The sequence below is a fragment of the Lissotriton helveticus genome, chromosome 6 (assembly GCF_964261635.1).
Source record: "Lissotriton helveticus chromosome 6, aLisHel1.1, whole genome shotgun sequence".
Classification (NCBI taxonomy): Eukaryota; Metazoa; Chordata; class Amphibia; order Caudata; family Salamandridae; genus Lissotriton; species Lissotriton helveticus.
In genome coordinates, this window is record NC_136067.1 from 1,291,300,947 (window position 1) to 1,291,322,381 (window position 21,435).

General features: G+C 42.2%; 1 protein-coding gene across 2 annotated transcripts in view; it reads right to left on the bottom strand.

Annotated features, from left to right (window-relative positions):
- Positions 1-21,435, bottom strand: part of MERTK (MER proto-oncogene, tyrosine kinase) — a 570,203-nt gene that overhangs the window by 357,905 nt on the left and 190,863 nt on the right. For both annotated transcript variants that reach the window (XM_078649038.1, XM_078649039.1), the window contains exon 3: positions 19,615-19,715. In XM_078649038.1, coding sequence (XP_078505164.1) covers positions 19,615-19,715 — 101 coding nt within the window. The remainder of the gene's footprint in view (positions 1-19,614; positions 19,716-21,435) is intronic.

Here is a 21,435-nt window from a genome sequence, read left to right on the forward strand (position 1 = left end):
GGTTTTGTTTGTGTTCTCTGTTTTACTGAAGTAACAACAAGTTGTTTTTTCGTCGTTGCTCCGTCAAATGTGTGTACCTCTCTGTTTTGCTTTTTAACAAAGTCATAGAAATGTCAAGGTCTATTCCATTCGGGCTGATGGAAAAATGAAATAATTAAGTACATGTTTTCATGCACCAAAAAAAACGGAAGAGTTTTACATATTTGTGATTTCCTCTGCTAACAGTATATACTTTTGTGTATTTATGCTGTACACGTGTTTGCTTTTCTCAGATGGTGCAGAGAAATGTGTCTTTACGGGTAGGCTGTGCTGTTATTTCACAGTGTGAATTTGATTCTGTGACTTGAATTCACGGTGCATTGTTTATGCTGTTCTGCCATGATTTTACTGCTGGTTGTTTCTGTACACGTTTGCAGCGCATGCACACTGACATGGTATATTTTTGTGCTGTGGGGGTCACAGTGAGCTATTACTGTTGGTTTTCTAAGTTATATGCCTGTCTCAGTAAAATCATGTTTCTGTAGGTTCACTCATACCTATGGAGTTTTTACATAAGGCTGGCCACGGGCAACAGTAGAAGTGTAGGGCATTCCTTGGCGCTTCTGGCAAAGATTGTCCTCTAGAGCTCATAAAAATTGGCAATTTCTTAAATGACATAATTCAATTGTATTGCTTTATTAACCTTCCTGCTTTCTCAAATTAGCTTAAAAATGCACCATATGTCCACTCTTTTTTCAATATGTTCTCCCCCGAGGCCCCGGAGGTTGTACGGGCTCACTTGCTACGCTCGCTTGCCGCCATGCAGGCCGGCAATAATTTGCCGCCTTACCACTTTCAAATGTCACCAGCCGCCACTGGTTTTTCCCACATTAGTCAAAGATATGACAAAAAATTAAGCTAATGAGGGAGACCGAGAGACGCAGAGCTGAGAATGAGATTCTGATGAGGAGAATAACCTTTTTAATGATCTTTAGAATTCAAGACTTCCTCAATACACAGATGGGATCTGGAGACAAGAGCAGAATTCCGTGGTACCGGACATTGATGTAGTGGGAGAAGGTATGAAAAGTACAGGCACAGGAATTAAATGTGCTTCCATCAGCAAGAGTCCCATCTGAGAATGCAGTGACAGTTTTACCGAGTAGTAGTATAGATCCTGCTGCTGTGTCACAAGTTTCAAATGTCACGACTACTTCTGTTACTGAGTCTCCTAAGGAGAGAGATATCAATATTGGGCTTTTAAAAACTGAATTGGGAGAAATTCTGCATAATTGACAAAAATAGATTGCTGTCATTCAATTAGGTACTGGCTGATGAACGTGAAGTCAATATTAAAAGAATGAGAAAAGTATAGAGAAATTACCAAATGGATTTGACTGAAGATGAAATAAAAGAGTTGAGCTCAATAACTTTATGGCTCACATTAAGTATGTGAGTGAAATGATAAAGCATGAGAGGGAGTTGAAAAAGTACAGAGAAAGGTAAAAGAAGGATGTTACTACTAAAAATAGCATCAGAGGCAGGAAAACATTTTAAGGGGTCTGTTAGTGATTCTGAGTTAGAAGAAGTTTTAGAATTTCCTTTGAGAGAAGGGCATGGATGGAACCATGTGCACATGCCTTAGACAAGAGGTGATCTTTCCTTTTTTAAGATGAATTTTCCAAAATTGAGAGAAAAACCTGAGAAGGGGTACAAGGAGTTTCATAGACTGGCAATACTTTTGAAAATATTTTGGACTGATTTGGGTGCACTGTTTTAGATTTGTACCAAGTGATTTGCGGTTTCAGTAGAAGGTTGCTGTTGTTTGGCAGACAGAGGAACCAGTTAGAGTTGTATCCCTCACCTAACCTTGATCCTGCTCTCCCTCCTGGACATGTACTCTGAACCTTCCCTCGATCGTAGAGACCCTGCTATTTGTCCGATGTCCGGTGGACCTACCTGTTAGCTGAAGAGGAGATGGGTTGTGGATTCCCCCTCGGCAGTCACCTACCCAGCCGGATTTTGGGCAGACTTTCCTTCGTCTCTCTGTCGTTTCCCCCCTACCCTTTCACCCCATCCCCTTCACCCTCTACGCTCCCTTCTTCTCGCCCTCTTCCCCTTTAATGTTTTTCTGTTGAGACCTAGCCATTTGACCGATGCCCCGTTGAGCTACCTGATAGCTGAAGAGGAGATGGGCAGAGGATTCCCCCTCGGTCGTCACCTACCCAGCTGGACCTTGGACAAACTTTCCTTTCGTCACTCCGCTGTATTTATACACTACCCCTTTTGCCCTCACACCCTTTCCATTCCTCACCCCATTTTCCTTTTTTTCTATGCTCCTAAAAAGTTTTTCTGGTATTTTTTGTGACTATTTTCCCCTCGTCTCTACGTCCTGTCTTCCTCCTACCCCTTTACCCTATCCCCTTATCCTTCCTGATCCATTCACCTTGTCCCCTATGTTCTTTAAATGCTTTTCTTGATACTTATGTAACTTTTAACTGATGTAACTTGCAACATTATTGTCCCTCATGTAAATCGCTCTGATTCCATTGGGTCTAGCCAGCACTATATAATAAGTCATTAATTAAATTTGTTCCCATTTAGTACTCTTTCTCCCTTTGTCTACATCCCTAGCTCCTAGCTCCTATCCACTCTCCCCTGAATCTCTCACCTTGCCTGCTAGTCTGCCTAGCCCCCTGTCCTTTGTGCCCTTTGACTAAGCACTCCTTCTCCCCTTGTTGGGGAAAGATCCAATATTTATACTCTGGAGTCTCAGCGTACCCGCTGAGAGAGTCCACTGCGTCAAGGGAGCCACTCACAGCTGAGGTATGGTATGACACCCCTTGCCAAAGCACTTCCTCTCCCCTTTTGGGGGGAAGGACCCAGTATGTAGGCCTTGAGTCTCAGAGACCCCTCTGAGAGAGTCCACTGCGTAAAGGGAGCCTCCCGCAACAGAGATAGGGAAGTGATACCACTTCCCCTGGGATCACAGCTTACTGGACTTTGGACGTTGCTTTGACTCATCTACCGGTTTGTGTCCTCGTCGCCCTTCCCCTCCTCTTTCCATGCGATGTCCTTCACCCTCCCCTCCTCTTTCCCGCCTTAATTACCTGTCTACTTCCCCAGGTCCTTCCCCCTCCCCTGAATCATTCCCCTTGCTTGCTTTTCCCCTTTCGTATTTGTGCTTATTGTTTATCTTGACCTTACAAGTAACTATGTTGCCATGCTCTAATAACTGTGTAACCTTTGTAATGATGTAACCTGTAACTATGATCTGATGCTCATGTAAAGCGCTCTGATACCTCCGGGTCTAGCCAGCGCTATAGAAAACCTTTAAAATAAATTTTACTTTAAAAAAAAAAAAATCTCCATCTGAGGTTGTTGGTGACAAGCACAGAGCAGTGATACAGTAATTGAAATAAAAGTGCCAGATTACGAAATTGACTCTACAAAGATTTTGAGATCTACTCAAGAGCCGAACGAGTTAGTGCATGCCTATTATAAGAGGTTTATGCAGATTTTTAAGACGCATAGCAGAGTTGAAGTTCCCCGAGAACAATGGTGCTAGCAGTTTTGTTTCTCCTCTTTTTTGGGTTTGCGCCCTGAGCTTACTTTTCATATTCAACAGAGTGAGATATGTTGGCATATTAAGGGTACTGATGGTTGCTCAGACTAAATAGTTTCAGAGAATTGGCAGGACTCAGATGATGAGTTCTGATGTAGGATTTGTGATATCTGTCAATGCTGGAATGAATCAAGAGCATCTGGAGAGCATCTGATACAAGCAGTGAGAATGGAAAATGAGATGGTGCAGTGGTAAGGTAGCGGAATAACAATTGTGAACTATTCTAGAATTAATGCAAATATTGGTTTGATGAAGAAGCACACTACTTGTCATTTCTGGGGTAAAATCGTCCACCGGAAGCAGGAATGTAGATAGAATCCAGATCAAATCCAGAAGTATTTTGTTCCCCATATGCAGTGGAATGCAAGTCAGGTATAGACTTAGTAATCTCAGCCCAACCGGCTTCTGTACAGAATGTACAAAATCAAGGGTAGTTTTGAATGAATATTCCCACATATCCAGTGTTGCAGAAATACATAAAAGCAAACATAAAATGCCTTATGATGCTGGTACCCTTCAACAGAATCCATTGATTCTGAAAAATGATTTTCCTTAGTTTTTCTCAGAGACTAATTCCCAAAGACAGTGCTGGCCAGGGAAGGATGATTGTTTACCTGGTGGTAGACCAAAGTTGCACTTATGTAGAAGGTGAGGTAAATTGCTACCTATTGCCTTTCTTGATAGATGCAGGAGCCATCCACTCTACAGTTCATTTTATGGAGGCAAGACAATTATTAACCAATTTGCAGCAGATGGTCCTGTTAAAATGGGACTGATGGAAATTAATCATCAGTTCATATTGTGTGATTCAAGTCTGTTAATGTGCTGGGGAGAGACATGCTTTGTAAGATGAACTGTGTGATTCATTGTACACCAGATAGTGTAGCAGCTGAAACCCAAGATGAAGTATCAGTGTTTAACATTAAATCCCAAGATTCAGGAGTTAAGTTGTCCCTAGTTTGACAAAAGGTGATTTGATTCTGGATGTAAGACATACTGTCAAAAGGGAAAAGAGATGTGATTGACAGAAAGTACAAAGCCTGTTAAGGTCAATATCAATTAAAATACAGTATTCACTAGAATTAAACAAAACAAACCTTCAAAAGAAGAATGAAGTATGTCATTGAAAAATGATGAACAAGGAATTTCATGGGAAGTGCTTGGTAGTCCTTGCACTTCACCCATGATGAGCATCACAAAATTGAGTGAAAAATATAGAATCGGACAGGTTAAAAATATAGAATCGGACAGGTCCTACATAAATGTAATTCCATGTTGTAAGGTGGTACTGAATCCTGCCATGATTTTGTTCCTGATTAATTTGGGAATGTTTGCAGTTACCCTGTAAATCAGTCCTGGTACAATATATAGATGACACATTGGTGGCATTTACAACAAAAAAAGACTGTAAATTTGATACGATTGCATTTCCGGATCATTTAGCTGACAACGGTCACAAGGGTTCCCCAAGAAAGATCCAATATTGTAATAAAAGAAGTGGTCATCACAATTAGAAAGGGGCAAGGAATTCTCAAAAAACAATTTCTGCAATTTTGAAAATTAATCCTCCTACCACCCGGAGGTGAGGATGTTCTTAGGAATTGTTGGTTACTGTTGTCAGTGGATTCCAAACTTTTCTTCGACTTCAAAGCCTTTAGTAATGTTGGCCCATAGTGATATCAGAGATCTGGTACTATTTGATGACAAATGCTTATAGGCCTTCCATGTTTTGAGAGCAAAAGATGAGTAATGCACCCAACCTTGGATCGTCCGATTTTAATATTGAGTTTCATTTTTACTGCCAATAGAGAGGTGGGTATGCTCTTTCAGTTCTAACTCAAAAACATAGTGGTGTCATGAGACCAATAGCTTACCTATCAGCTGAGTTCGATCCAGTACCTGTAAGTCTTCTTGGATATCTGAAAGCACTTGCAACTGTTTGCACTGCAATTGAGCAAAATGAAGGAAACGTAATGCATTATATGCATTTGTTACACATTCAATTGAGATTCTGCTAACTCATACTCAGACTAAGCATATGAAAAACAGTTGCCTGACCAGATATGAATAAGTCATACTGGAACCTGAGAATATCCCAAGAGGTGCTTTTTTTCTGTTCAAGACAATGATGAAGACAAAGATAGGAATGATGACGATAAACCAGAGCAAGACTGCATCAATGTCACATAGTTATGTACCAAGCCAAGACCAGACTTTAAAGAAATTCCCCTTGAAATGGATGATCTGATTTTTGTTTCTGGATGGTTCTTGTTTGAGAGACCATCATGGCACACTGAAGGCTATCTATGCAGTATGTTCCATTTCATAATTCTTGAAGCATCATGCCTGCTGAATGTAAATTCAGCACAAGTGGAGAGTTGGTTGTGCAAACAAGAGCAGAAGACTAGAATGCAACAATCTGAAGATAGCCAGTATGGATTTGGAGTGGTCAATTACTTTGGACTATTGTGGTAATAAAGGGGTTTTATGACATCATATGGAACTCCCATCAGGAATAGTTCCTACATACTTGCAGTGGTTAAGTGTACTGCCTATAAGACTGGGAAATATATTGTCATGCTTTGAAACAAATTTACAGACCAAGGGGGCAGACATTGTGCATTTGAGAATGAAAATTGGAGGTCCAATGAGCAAAGTGTGATGCAAGAGACAGAACAACATGAATTGCTTGAGAAGTCTGTTGAAAATACAGAAAATGGAGATTGTTTCTTGTGGAATCTAATACAGACTTTCTTAATTGAAGTGAGGGACCTCCAGAGGGAAGCAGAGAGAGTGAGAAAAGATAGTGGGAAATGATGGGTTACAAAAATAATTATCAAGAGATTTGGATGACTCCTAAGTACAAGTATATATTGCCTGACTCCATGCTAAATTGTATGGCTAGGTATTCCCATAATCAGTCACATGTAGGGAGAGATACCATAACCCAAACATTCAATAAGTATTGGTCAAATTCATAAATGTTGCAGAAGACTTGTTTCAGATATGTTTAACTTGGCAGAGAAATAATCAGGGAAAAGGACAATTGTCCATATGATTCATATTGACAAATCAGAAGGCCTGTTTAAAAAGACTTAAAGCAGATTTAATTGAGATGCCAGTTTACAATGTCCTTAAGTACATTCTCGTGATTGTCTGCTTATTCTCTAAATAGTTTGATAACTACCATAACTAGACATCAGATAGTATTACAGTCTCCAAGAGTCTGGTGGGGAGAGGATTAACACCCCGTTTTGACCTGCCGACTTCTATTGCGATGGATCGTGGCTCTCATTTTAAAAATAAAATTTTGGAATTGATTTCTACAACTCTCCAGACTGATCATAGGTTCCGTTGTACCTCTAGTAGAGAGAATGAATGGAACTATCAAAAACAAATTGGCTGTAGTGTGTGCATCTACTAGTGTGAAATGGCCTGACGCCCTTCTTCTTGTCCTGATGAGTTTTAGGAGTACCCCAGATGAAAAGAATTGTCTCTTGCTCCGTAAGGTGCTAATGGATAGACAAATAGGACTGGCCTACATTCTTTCAGCTGGTCTCATGGACTGATGACATTGTTCTAGAATCCAGCTGAGCTCTGGCAGATAAGATAAAATCTGTTTCTCATCAGGTAAATTTCGCACTAGCATCAAGAAAAACATTTGCATACATTGTTTGGAAAAACGATGGAGAGGACCATTCCAAGGTGTGCTTGTGACTAACACTGCTGTAAAGTGTGCCAGAGTCTCACAGTGGATCCACACTTCTCACACTACAGGAGTGAAGGCGGGGAATGAAAAGATGGTTAAAACAACCACTAATTCACAAAGTTAAGCTCAAGTTTGCAGAGTGAATCCGGGGTTTGTCAGGAAAAGCTTTAAACTGGTAAAGTTGCTGGGGAAAATGAAAGTGAAGTTGATGAGTTGGTGATACTGAAAGTAAAGATCCTGGTGAATGTACCAGTTGCAGTGTCCAGCTTTAATTTGAGGGCCAGAGTGAAGAGCTGTCCCAAAGTCACAAGTGGCAGCAAGAAGTAGTCTCTTACCCAAACAATAAAAGGCTTCCGTTGAATATTTGAGTCTCGAGAACCCTCCGAGGGCGAACGCAGTTCACAGTGGGTAGAGTTGCTGACGTTAATAAAAGTACAAGTCCATCAGTGAGTGGAAAATATTTAGCAGTAATCACAAGTGAAGATGCAAAAATAGAGACACCAAAAACAGTAAAAAGTACATGAAAAAGAAACCACTGGCACAATGAAAGAATAAAGTCAATGAAAGAAGAACCCAAAGTAATTTTAAAAAATCAACTCATAAAACAGTGAAAGTGAGTCACCAGTTGCTAAAAGACCAGCAAGAAAGAGAATTCTAAACAGAAAGTATGTGAGAAAAATATATTTTATTTTTAATTATGAACATCAGTTCTTCCATTTGTAATTCCCTGAATGTTTATGAACACAATCTTTGGTGCCTTGCGGATGTGTTTTAAGTCAGGACAAACAGACTTGTTTTGTTAGTGCCTTTACACACCTGGTGCTCACATACCTGCTCTTTTCCCATATGAGGCTTTTGTAGCAAGGTTTATTTGTCTCCAGTTGTCGGAGAAGGAACAAGCAATGTCAACTTGTAAACGTTCATGCTTATTTGTTCGATTGTCTGCCAATGTCCACTGATAATGTTTGTGCTCGTTTATTTCATTGTATGTTAGTATTTGAGGATCTGAAACAAACCTTAACCTTGTAATCTAGTTAGGGATTGCTCATTCTGTAAATATTTTGCACAGACCCAGCTCGTGCTAACTGTATAAAAACCCCTCGCAGAACTGTGTAAATTGCCCACTCTAGTCATAGCCACTTGAGCGCTGTGATTATGTGCACCCGTGTGTTATAATTAAATATGAGTTGCTTTGGTAGACTTCGGAATACTGGCTTTTTTGTTTTGCAAGTGGAAAATAAAAAAAAGATTGATTTCCACATATGTTTCACCTGAATGGCCATATCTAGCACAGGAGTCTGAAGAAGAAGAGTCAGATGCAGAAATATGCAGTCCAATAAACTTGCCAATTCATTTTTGAAAATGAGATAGAAAAAGAACCACCTGGAACTTAAAGAGAAAAGACTTGCAGAGGGCAAATTAGTTTGAGCTTTGCAACTTATCTGGATGAAGAAAAATAGGTCTGAAAATATGAGCTGTATGAACTGAACCAACAGAGCTACTGAAAAAAAAACTTTCTATAGTTTATTTTGATTTAGATTTTTTTTAATATTACTTTCAAAGAAAAAGAAGAAGAGACGTTTCATTATTGTCTTAAAGAGCAAATTTGTACATTTTTGAAGTTTCACCTTTCTGGATAGAAAGTGGCATATAGCAAATGCTGCAAAGTTTCTTGCTGAATGTCTTTAATAATGATAGTAATAACCTTAGTTGGTTTATTGTTGTGCCTCCTATCTCCGGTGGGATATGTCTCTACAGATGTTAAATTAACTACAATACATAACCATTTTGCTTCTACTACATTGACACACACGTAACGTTTAGTTATTGGTGTCCATGATAACATATATACAACAGTATTGGGTGATAATGTGAAGATTATGAGGGGTCAAGAATTGTTTTGTGTGTACTTTTCTCCCTTCTTCTGAAGGTAAAGAAGCAGTATATCTGAAACTACTGTTGTCCTAGCTACCTAGTCTAACTTGCAATGTGTTTGATAGTATAATTAATAAACATTAAATTTTAATCGCCTTATCTGTCAGACTTCAATGCTTCACAGGAAGACCTTCCACTTTTCGAAGAAGCTAAGAATGGGTTAAAATATGGTCGTTTTCTGAATACAGTTGGACAAATGTACCATTGTATGAACAAGTCTAAACAAATGTATCTGTGCGGTTTAAGGTAAGAGAAGTGTGAATTTGTAAAGGAATATAATGAGAGAAGAGAAAGTAAGAGAGCAGAGGGAGAATTTGGATTTTTACAAATTTGCATCCAAGGTTAACCATGGAGCATGAAAGAAAGGGTGCACTTTTTATGGTGTGTAGTGAACCTACTGGACTTTGGTCAATTGAATATGTGTGTGATTGTGAGAGGAGCTATGTTGTTAGTGGCAATTTCCTGGTTGGTGAGGAACTGATTTTGAGGGGAATTTATTATGTATGTGGTAAGACTGCTTATTTTAACCCACCTCATAATTGAATGAGTTCCTGCTGTCTTGCTTTAGTGTTTCCTAGATTTTATCATGTGAGAGAGAGGAATCACATTGGTGGTTTGAAGAGAGTAAAACATGGTTTTGGGCAGAAAGCATTAGATATATTAGAAGCTATGATTCCATCTATAGATGTGGTTGTGAATGATGTAACAATCGGATAATGGTCTATGCATGTGGATCAGCTTGCTTCTAACACAGCTGGTTCCTTAACACAGATAAATTAGGAACTAATGGCAATGAGGGCATGGATAATGCAAAATCACCTAGCTCTTAGATATCCTCATGAAGGAAGGCAGTGCTTGCAGGGATTTGAGGGTAAGAGAGTGTTGCACTTTCATATTTGATGACAGTAGGGTTAGTGATGCATATGTTCAAAATATAACTAATATTTTGCGTGAAGTCCAAGTTTTAGAAGAGCATGACTTGTGGGAAGCAGTGGGCTCCTGGGTCCGTGATGTAGGAAAGGAGTTAAGCAAGGTTGATGAATGCGTTTGGTAGTCAGGGAGGGGGTACATTTAGGCTGTTTCTAACCGCTGTACTCATTGTACTGATATGTGTAATTATTCGGTTTATCTCTTTCAAATGTGCTTAGCATTTGTTTCTAAAACATGGGTGTAAGAAGAAAAGAGAATAATTAAAGAGATAGAGACACACTTTGAAATGGAGGATGCCAGACAATGTGTTTACAACCAGCTAAGATTGGTGGAAGACTCAACTGGAAAAAAAACATAAAGTGATGCAGGCTGTGTTATATTTGCTAACCAAATAGATTAATTGTGGGTTATAGTAGTCATGATAAAATATGTTTTTGTTTTTTCACAATGAAATAGTACTTTTGCTTTTGAATGACTTTCCTATGACATGTAGAAATATGTAGTTATAGGTGTAGTGATTTCCCTTCTGGACCCACTTTGGTTCTCCTCCAAGTTATATGTTTTAGACATTTTAGGCTGACTTTGTTCAGCAAGGCCTTTTTTTACATTTGTTGTGTACGATATTGTTCTAGGAATGAGTCATACATGTTGCTTATTTTGACTGACTTTTTCCCTCATGTGTTTGTCAATATCCTGTACAAGGCCAGGGAGTACGAAATAAGATAGTGCACTATAATGTTGTTCATTCAAAGACAGCACAGCTTCTAACATCTACACATATGCTTTCCTGCCTCTTGTTAACTAGGCTTCAATTTTCACCTAGCAGCCATCTTTACAAAATGGATGTCACCCATGTCTTTCCCCTGCACGTCTCACTATTTATTATTTCTGCAGCACACAGCCAATCAGAATTATGTTTGTTTCTTTCCATTGTCATTGTCCATGCTGTTTTTGATGAACTTTCCCTGGCTCAGTCACAAAACTAGCTATATTTCAAGGTCCTTCCATTAGCTCACTGTACCCTTTTCATTCATAATACTTGCTGTTGTTCATGTACCTAGTTTATTCCACCATCTCCGCATGACATTAGCACCGAGTAGGCAGCAGCAACAATCATGCAATGGATACTGCTTAGTTGCCAAGGCAATATGATGCATAATAAAAACAGTGTTTTGATCTGCTAATGAAATGATACATTTGATCACACCACAGTGATTCTGCAGTTTTGGTTATTTCATATGCATAAATAATGTATAAAAACCCTTGACTTTTAGAGAGAGACAGAAAAATTCCCTGAAGTTTTCGATGCTGCTAGAGATGTTGTCGGTTTCCCTGTTTATTTTGCTGCGCACTAGAGACTCAGCATTATTTTGATTATGCATTGCTCTGTAATGCAGAGGGTCTTCATGGCATCAACCCTGTATCATCGTATCTTTGAATTTTATAACAAAACCCTTTAACTATTCTGCCGATCTAGAACTCAGTTATTTAGAGGGAACTTTTCCTTAATTTGGCTGATTTTCTGATTTTGATGTGTGTAACGGGGTGTACCGGCGTACCCCTCCGGGGCCAAGTGGCTGGGACCCTTCAAGGAATGTCCATACCTACCCCCCTCTTTCTTGCCCTTTACAGAATGAATTGCCTGACATCGACGGGGGCCTAGACTCTCGGGACGAGGAGATGGACACCTACTGGCCCTTTAATTTCCAATCTGAGGACGAGTGGGCGGGGCTACGCGAGGACGCCGCTGCGTCAAATACGGAAGTCTTGGAGAAGCCGGTGTGCTTGTTCACCCGGAGAGGAGACGTGAGAGAGGAGAAGGAAGAGGAGCGGAGAGAGCCGAGGAGTGTTACAGAGATGAGGAGAAGATCGGAGGAAGCGGAGAGCTGTGGAGAAGCGGCGCCTGAGACGGAGGGTACGCCAGGAGGCCAACGTCCCCACGAGAAGCCCAGCCACACACCCGGGGGAGGTGTGTGGCTAGCCCAGGTACGGAGTAAAATCAGGGGCTGGGTTGGAAGGAAGGGCGCTTCCACCACGTAGTCCTGGGTATTCCCTTGTCCCGGTATCCTTTTCCCCGAGCACCAGACCCCCCCCCCCTCACAGGCTGAACTAAGAGTGAGTGTGTCACGGGTTTTTGTGCTTCCTGACTCCTTTTCCCCTGAGCACTTGTAACTATAGAGCACCGTACTCACGTCTTGCTGTGTTTGTTTGTATCGAGAGGCAAAATTGACATCGAAGGAGCCTCGACCCGACGGAGCCCCGAAAGACATCGGAGAGGCGAGAAGGAGAAACCCCGAAGCAGACGAGCCTTGAGAAGCCGGTCTCCCCGTCGACCCGTCCCTACCCAAAAAACCTGTACAGACTACCTGTTTGCCACATTAAAGCCTACTAAAACTAAGACACGCCTCCTGCCCCTCACTCCCGCGCCGGTTCCAGTGGTGGAGAATGCGGGCACTTAAGCCATCTGTATAGCAGAGATGGAGACAGTGGTACAGCAATTGGTGAAGGGACAGGAGCGGCTAGAGTGGTTTGTGGAGCAGCAGTTAAATTCAGCCCAAGCCGACAGGGAGATCATAAAGACCGCTTTGGCAACTCGGACAGAACCTTCTCAGCCCTGGGTGGATCCAGTAGCCCGAGGAGTCAGTGAAGAAAGGCTCATCCCACATGGATCAGCAGCAGTATCCCTCCAGAAGTATCTCCCTGGAGAGGACCCACACTCGTTTCTGTTGAATTTTGAGAGAGCGGCCAGAGCATGTGGATGGCCCATTAGCAAGTGGCCTTTCTTCCTGACCCCGCTTCTCGAGGGTGAGGCCCAGGCCGCGTATCAAGTGGCCGATCCCACAGGAGACACCCCATATGCCGAGGTAAAAAGAATTATACTGGACCATCTTGGTTTGGATCCGGAAGCCTACAGATTGAGGTTTCGGAAAGAACGGGGAGCCAACGGAGAAAACCCCAAAACCCTTTTCGTGCGACTGAAGATGGCCGCAGACAAATGGCTCACCCCTTCGACAAGCTCTAAGGAGGAGATCATGGATCATATATATTTAGAGCAGTACTTGGAAGCTCTTCCCTATGCCACACAACGGTGTCTTCGCCAGCACCACAACGTAACGACTACCCAGGCCATTGATATGGCCGCTACCTTTGCCAGGGCCCAGCCCAAGAACCCCGGTTGGGTCCCAAACTTGAGAAACGGCCTATACGACCTATAGCCCCACCCCGGCCTCGCCCTTGGAGGCCCGAAGGCTCTGGGCCCCCAGGGCCCCAATGCGTCGAATGCGGCAACTGGGGCCACATTGCACGCCTATGTCCCAAACGACGACAACAAGACGAACCCATGGAGGTGGGGTACTTACCCAAAGCCGTCTTGTTTTCAGCTGAGATGGGGAGCTCGTACAGAGTAAGTGTCAGGGTGAACGGTTCCTCTATTCAGGCCCTTTTAGACTCAGGCTGCAGACAGTCCGTGGTCCAAACCCAACATGTGGCCCTTTCCCAATACTTACCGGGGGAGCGGGTGAGCATAAGGTGTGTGCATGGAGACGTGAAGCCATACCCCGTAGCCAACCTCCCGATACAGCCCTTGCACGGAGATCCACATATAATACGGGTAGGGGTTCTGTCTTGCCTCCCAGAGGACTTGATTATAGGGACAGACAAACCTTGTTTCCTGCACCTGTTTAAGAAAAGTATAGAGCAGGTCCCGGTTACACCTTCCCGACCATCCCGATCAATAGACCCGTTCCCTGCCCTGCTGTCCCCGGACCCGTGGGTGTTAGACCGAAGCTTCCGATTTGCGCAGGGCAATAATCCTACCCTCTTCAACGCGTGGGAACAAGCTCACCAAGACCAAGATGACGAACCATCAACATACCCCCGGTTCCTGATACAAAAGGACTTGTTATGCCGACAAGGAAAGCCAGAGGAACCAGCGCAACTCTTAGTCCCCGTATCCTTTAGGGACCAGGTATTATTATTCGCGCACAGCCATCTGGTCGCAGGGCATACCGGGGCAGAGAAGACTACCCAAAATGTTCTCCGGCACTTCTACTGGCCTGGGATCTACAAGGACACTGCGGTGTACTGCAAGGAGTGTAGCATATGCCAGAGGAAGAACATGACCAAACCACCATCGGTCCCCTTGCAACCCCTACCCATTATAGGGAAACCTTTAGAACGGGTAGGAATGGACCTTATCGGGCCGTTACCAAAGACACGGAAGGGGTACGAGCATGTGCGAGTGGTCGTCGATTATGCCACAAGGTTCGCGGGGCCTTCCCCTTAACCGCTGCCATCTCGAAGCAAGTCGCTGAAAAGATGATAGAATTGTTTAGCCGAGTAGGATTTCCCAAAGAGATCCTGACAGATCAAGGCACACCCTTCGTCTCCAAACTCATGAAGGAGGTCTGTAACAACTTAAATATACACCAGATTCGTACCTCAGTATACCACCCGCAGACAGATGGCCTGGTCGAACGCTATAACCGAACCCTGAAAACCACACTCAGGAGTAGCACAGGAATATCGGCTTTTGAATTACTGTATGGCAGACAACCGCGATTCCTACTCGACATGACCAAGGAGGCTTGGGAGAACGAGATCCCAGAAGAGACCGCCACAACATTAGACTACGCCCAGAGTCTCAAATCCAAGCTAGGAAAACTATGTGATCTAGCCTATACGCACCTAGAAGAGAGCCAGAAACGTCAGAAAGTAGCTTATGACAGAGGAAAGAAATGGAGGCAACTGCAAAAAGACGACTGGGCTTTGGTTCTCCGACCGTCCTCCACACAGAAATTCCGTGCAGAATGGGTGGGACCACATAGAGTGATCGAGGCAATCGGTAGAACGAGTTATAAATTACAAATCAGCCCTTCCAAGACGCAGACCTACCACATAAATCTGCTCAAAAAGTGGTTGGGACCGCTCCCGACGGGAGTGAACCTGGTCTCGGACCACCCTGGAAGTTCTTCTACTCGGGATCAACTGGTGATCAACGATGAGCTACAAAAACAACAGAGGACAGAGCTACATGATGCCCTACGGGAACACGATACTTTGTTCTCTAACGTCCCTGGAAGGACCTCTGTGGCCGAACACTGTATCGATACCACATCGGCTTCTCCAAGACTTCCGTATTTGACGCAGCGGCGTCCTTGCGTAGCCCCGCCCACTCGTCCTCAGATTGGAAATTAAAGGGCCAGTAGGTGTCCATTTCCTCGTCCCGAGAGTCTAGTCCCCCGTCGATGTCAGGCAAGTCATTCTGTAAAGGGCAAGAAAGAGGGGGGTAGGTATGGACAGTCCTTGAAGGGTCCCAGCCACTTGGTCCGGAGGGTAAGCCAGTACACCCCGTTACAATGTGTTGGGAGGTGCCTTCCCTCAGGAGCACATTCCCTCATTTAATACCAACTCTGATTCATCTAATTGTGAGTGTACTGTTGAGATACATTTTGGGGTCTCGGAATTATGGAGTACCCCACGCTCATAGAACAAGGGGAGCTCAGTAAGCAAAATGCTATTTTGCTTAGAGCATTGAAAATCCTTGCTCTGTTCTTGTTGATTGGTAAACTTTCATCCAAGCCTGTCAAGGCCACATTATAAAAGTCTAGCTTATGGTTGCTGGCATTAAAACATTCTTTTGGAATTAGGAAATCTTACAGAATTATTACAAAATACTTCAAAATGAACTTATGTGTCTTTCTTTCTTCAAAGACAAAATGGCTCCATGTTGTGTAGATTTTTGCATGCCAAAGACTCACAACAATCGACAGGACTAGGGGCCAGATGTATGAAGGTAAGTGTTTATGATTACCAAATAGCGATTTGGTAATTGCAAACCGTAATGCACAAATGCGTGTTTTACACATTTTGTGATTCCCAGTGTATTGTAAATAGACCTGTAACAGGTACAGAATGTCAACGGTGGACTCTAGATGCCGCACCAACCCCATGTTATTTCCACAAGTGTCAAAAAAGTACTTATAAGCTGTTAGTGTGCAAACATAACTCCTGCACCCACCGTTGCGGGGTACAACCCAAGAAGATGGGAAAAAAGTCACTGACGATGATGGAGTTGTGCACTACCAGAATATCCAAGAGATAATAATGAAGCTCAATCAGTTTCGTCGTTGCAAAAGTCTTTATTTGATATAATTCCAAAATATAAAAGCAACAGCCAACGCGTTTCGTTCTTAGAACTTTGTCAGGGCAGCGTAATAATCGTCTCAATCTGTCATGCCTGAAGCATCGTGGAGTGTGGCAGTCTTTCAGGAACGTGTGCCACCTTGATAAGGACCCACGTTGTATAGCTGTTAGTAAATCGTCTCCACGAGGTGCCGGGTATCTCCTGGTTCCAGGAGATACCCGGCACCTCGTGGAGACGATTATTACGCAACTTACTGACTGCCCTGACGAAGTTCTAAGAACGAAACGCGTTGGCTGTTGCTTTTATATTTTAGAATTACATCAAATAAAGACTTTTGCAACAAAGAAACTGATTGAGCTTCATTATTATCTCTTGGATATTATTGTAAATAGACCTACCTCATGAATAATAATGACGCATGTCATGCGACCCATTGGGATTTGCAAAAATCACAGAGATGGTGACCTGCCGTGGTCAGCCGACCACCAAGTCTGTGATTGCTTTCAAATAAAGCAATCTTTATTTAAAGAGGTTGCCTGTTTTCCTTTTAGGAAAATGGGATGCGTTTAAAAAAAAAAAAAAATGAAAAGTTTTCATTTCATTTTTTTAAGAGTAGGCAGTAGTTCAAACATTCACAAAGGGGAAGGGGTCTCTTGGGGACCTCTTCCCATTTGCGGATGGGTTACCACCTACATGAGGTAGGCGGTAAAATGCAAATGTTTTGTGATCGCATTTTTTTACAAATACCAATGCGATTCGGTATTAGGAAGGGACGTTCTACACAGGCCCCTTCCTAAACCCGAAGCCCAAACACAATTTGCGATACAGGTAATAAGTTAGTGAATCACAAATAGGGTTTTGTACTTTTCAAACAGCCTTTGTGCGTTTTCAAACAGGCTGATTTTCAAATCTGCCCGTTTGCGAACACAAAAAGGCTTTTTACATCTGGCCCTTGGTCTGAAAATATGCCCAAATCATACATTTTCAAATATACAATACAATACAAAGGCATTTGTAGAGCACACTGCTCATCCCGAAGCAGTGTCCCGCCAATAACAGCAAGACTGCCCTGCAGAAGGAAAGGGAACTAAACATTGAGCAGGTGGGTCTTTAAGCTTTTCCTGAAGATCCCTTCTGATGGGGAAAGGCATAGGGGAGAGGAGCTGGCCTAACGGCTCGGGCGCTCGACCTCGGAATCTGGGTTCGAGTCTCGGTAACGACGCCAAAACCTCCTGTGATTCTGGGCAAATCACAATCTCCCCGTGCCTAAAATGAAAGTGTGTCCTCATGTAATGTAACTGGTGCTATGTAAAGCGCTCTGATACCTGATTCGGTTCGGGTCTAGTTCGTGCTATATAAAACTCTGCAAAAAAAAAATAAAAAATAGGCAGGGCAGGAGCGTGTTCCACAGCTTAGCAGTTAAGAAGGTAAAGGATCTCCCACTGTATCTGGCCTTGTGGATGCGAGAGACTTGGAGAAGCCTCTGTGAGTTAGACTGGAGTGGTCTACTCTGGTGGTAGGCCTTGAGTCTGCATCTCAAGTACAGAGCGCCTTACTTGCCAAGGCTCTATAAGCAAAGATTAGCGCCTTGAATTTGAGACGGTTGACTACGGGGAGCCAGTGAAGCTGGAGAAGCTGGGCAGACACGGATTGTCGAATTGGGACCTTGAGAATTAAGAGTGCGGCACATACTGAATAATCTGCAGCTGTTGCAGAAGGTAAGTTGGCAAATTCAAGTAAAGACTGTTGGCGCAGTCAAGTTTGGTGGTGAGAAGGGCATGGATAATAGTCTTACAGGAAGCCACCGGCAACAAGAGTAACATACGTCTGAGAGACTTCAGCATGGCAAAGTAGCTACCTGAGAATGCTTACATGTGGGGTTTGAATGATAGAGCAGAGTCGAATTTGACACCCAAATTCCTAACACAGGAAGATGGGGCAAGGGAAGCACCTGAGAGGATCAAGAATTGTTCTTATGCCAAAAAAAGTTTTCCATTTTATCAGAGTTAAGTTTGAGGCAGTTTTTCGCCCATTCAGCCGCCTACCACTTTGAGGCAGTCCTTATAGGAATTAAGGGTGCCAGGAGATCAATCCTGGTAAGAGATCAGCAGCTGTGTGTCATCAGCGTATGAAATTTCCTTCACATGTTTAACCCGAATGATACAGATTTTCCACTGGTAAAACATTTGCCAGTGCAAATGCAAGTTTTATTTTCACTACAGAGGACATGTATTCCCACAGGAACCCCTCCTGCTAAACCCCATGAATAAGGGGCATAAAGGGGTTTTGAGAGTACCCAACACCATTTACGGATACTTAGCTTTTATGTGCTAATCTGTGGCGAAACCTTTTGGCAAAGCTTATGAATATCCACACTTCACACACCGAAATTACAACATTCTGGGTGCTATCTGCTGGCCAAATAGCCATCCCCTGCACATCACAGGAATTAACACATTCCCATCTTTAATTCTACCTGTAGTACTACAGTAAGTCGGCCCTGCCTATAAATAGGCATACACTACAGTGTTAACAGGGAACAATATTCTTGGCATCATATCTTGGCAATATTTGCATTCCATGTATCACTGGGTCTCAAGGTTACTTTGGCTTCCTTGATCGTGTATTGGGAGGATAGGCCTCAGACTCTAACCTTTTCCCACTTCTTCTTTATGTACATATATTTCAGCACCATGGCAGACAAAGTCAGCTCCAAACCTTGGTGGAACAGATGCAAGAGACAGGGATGTGAAGGAAGGAAGAGGCATGAGGTGTAATCAAAATTAGACAGACTTTGTAGTTGTAAGCCTGCGATTAAGCAGTGCCTGCAACAGTCTTAAGAACATCTTTGGACTTCTTGACATCTAATGTACAAAATAGAAAATGTTTAAAACCTGAATAACCATAAAACTGTTAGGAATGGGTCATCTGTATTTAGGAAATGGATGTTTGCCACAGCTGCATCACAATGCATGGCACAAGAAAATGTCCTGCCCTCCCAAGAACAAGTAAACTCCACAGATATGCTTGCCACAGTCAACACATATTTCTCACTGATATAAAGAATTATGAATTATGCCTGCTTTAAAAAATCTACCTATGTTCAAGAGTTGCACTTAAAGGACTGTATATATACATGCAAAGATGATGGGGTCGATAACTAGATAACTAGATAACTAGATAATTAGATGACAGCATGACCAAGGTGATGATGCAACTCATCTTCATAACAGCAGTAGGCAAACTGCAAAGAATTGGATCATTAAGCAACAGTCTAAAATCTTACTGTACCTTCCACTTGGATGAAGATCGGATCCGATATAACTTCTTCATTGTTGATTTTCACTTTGCACGTGTACGAACCATTATCTGGCCGCTGCACACTGGTTATGCTTCAAAACAAGAACAAAGAAGTATTGTCACAGATAATATTCTAATTGCTTCACATCCTACCCCTTCTAATGTTGAGGGATTTCATGTAATAGCAGGAGAACTGTACAGTACCATGAAATTGGATGAAAATTGAGTGCATTTCCCTAGGACCTTGCTTACCTAGAGTACACTATAGAGTCAAGGACAAACATGGTAAGACATTTCCAAAGTCCTGGGCATAAATAGTAAGACATTTCCAAATCTCCCCTTCATCCCAACACTTACAGTCCCGCACAGCCTACTCGTACCCAATAGCATTGGTCTAATTGGTCCATGCCACTTTGCTTCAGGGAACAATATCACCAGCTTGAAAAGCAAATCAAGCATAGGTGTTCTAATCTATTTGATAATGGTGAAGCAGGTTATCACCCATAAAAGAATAAGTTATGTTTAGGACCAAACCTGTGCTAAACAGATAGTGCTAATATCCAATCTGGAAAGGTTCTATCGATTTAGCAATGTGTTCAACCTCTTTTGAATACTGTTTGTTAATGTTCTGCAGGAATACTACCCACCCAAAGTTTAGCAGTCATACGCAAATCACCCATCCTGTATCTAACTGGTCACCACCAAGCATTTTGAAGTGAAATTGTTAAAAAGCATCACCCAACTATCCATCACAGATGAGATGTATAATTTTCTCATTATATTCTATTTTTGATTTACTTGTTACCTGTATGACGAAAACAAGATCACTACACCATTGTATTAACTTATTACAGTGGAACTGTGACAACACAATGCCTCCTGCCAGAGCAAGCAGAGTTATAAAAAGCAGGTCATGGAAGTAGTTACAACTACTGTTGAAAAAATTAAAGGAATACATAGATAGTTACCACTTTCAATGACCTTTTTTCTTCTAAAAATTCAGTAATTAGCTAATTAGGGAACATTTATGGTAATATGTTTCATTAAATGAAAGTAGGACTCTATTTACAGGTTAGCAGCATTATGAACTATAGCCCCTTTTTGAATGCGACTTTCATCGTAGTGCTATGCATGTGTTTTGCCATCAATCACAAGCTGCATATTGTCATGTTTATTTTCACATCTATTTTATATATTGACTTCAGCACCTTTTTTCATAGGGAGGAGTAAGACAGAAAGTATTTAAAAGAGGGTTGTAAAGTTTAATGGTGTGACCTTGTATTATAAGGAATAAAATACTCTCTCTACACAGTATTGTACTGTTTGAGTACACAAGTCACCTCCAAGTTCCATGACCGTATAAAATTACTCTACCATCCGCCTCATTGCTCAACAAGGTCAAGAAACTCCTTAGGGGCATGATTTTACATTATAATACAGCATTCAGTACTTCATCTCTTACATTATTTAATAGTTCTTCTAGACCTAACAAGAGCATGCGAATACCCCCAAACATCAGATGCAGAACAGAATCCAAATCGCTTTACAGGTAGCAGTAATGCACAAGCAGCGGGAGAGGACAGAGACTATGAACATGTTCATTTGTGCTTTCAGTCTTTCCTACGGAGAAATCATGTCCATGATATCAATACTTAGCTGAAAGTCAGGAATAAAAAGAATAAAAGAGCTTCAACAAGATAAATTAAATATTCAAGCATCTGGAAGTGTGTTTGGTGCACCTAGACTCTTACTCACATGATCAAATGATTATAAAATTGCAGTATACAATAGATGTTTCATCAACTGGATATG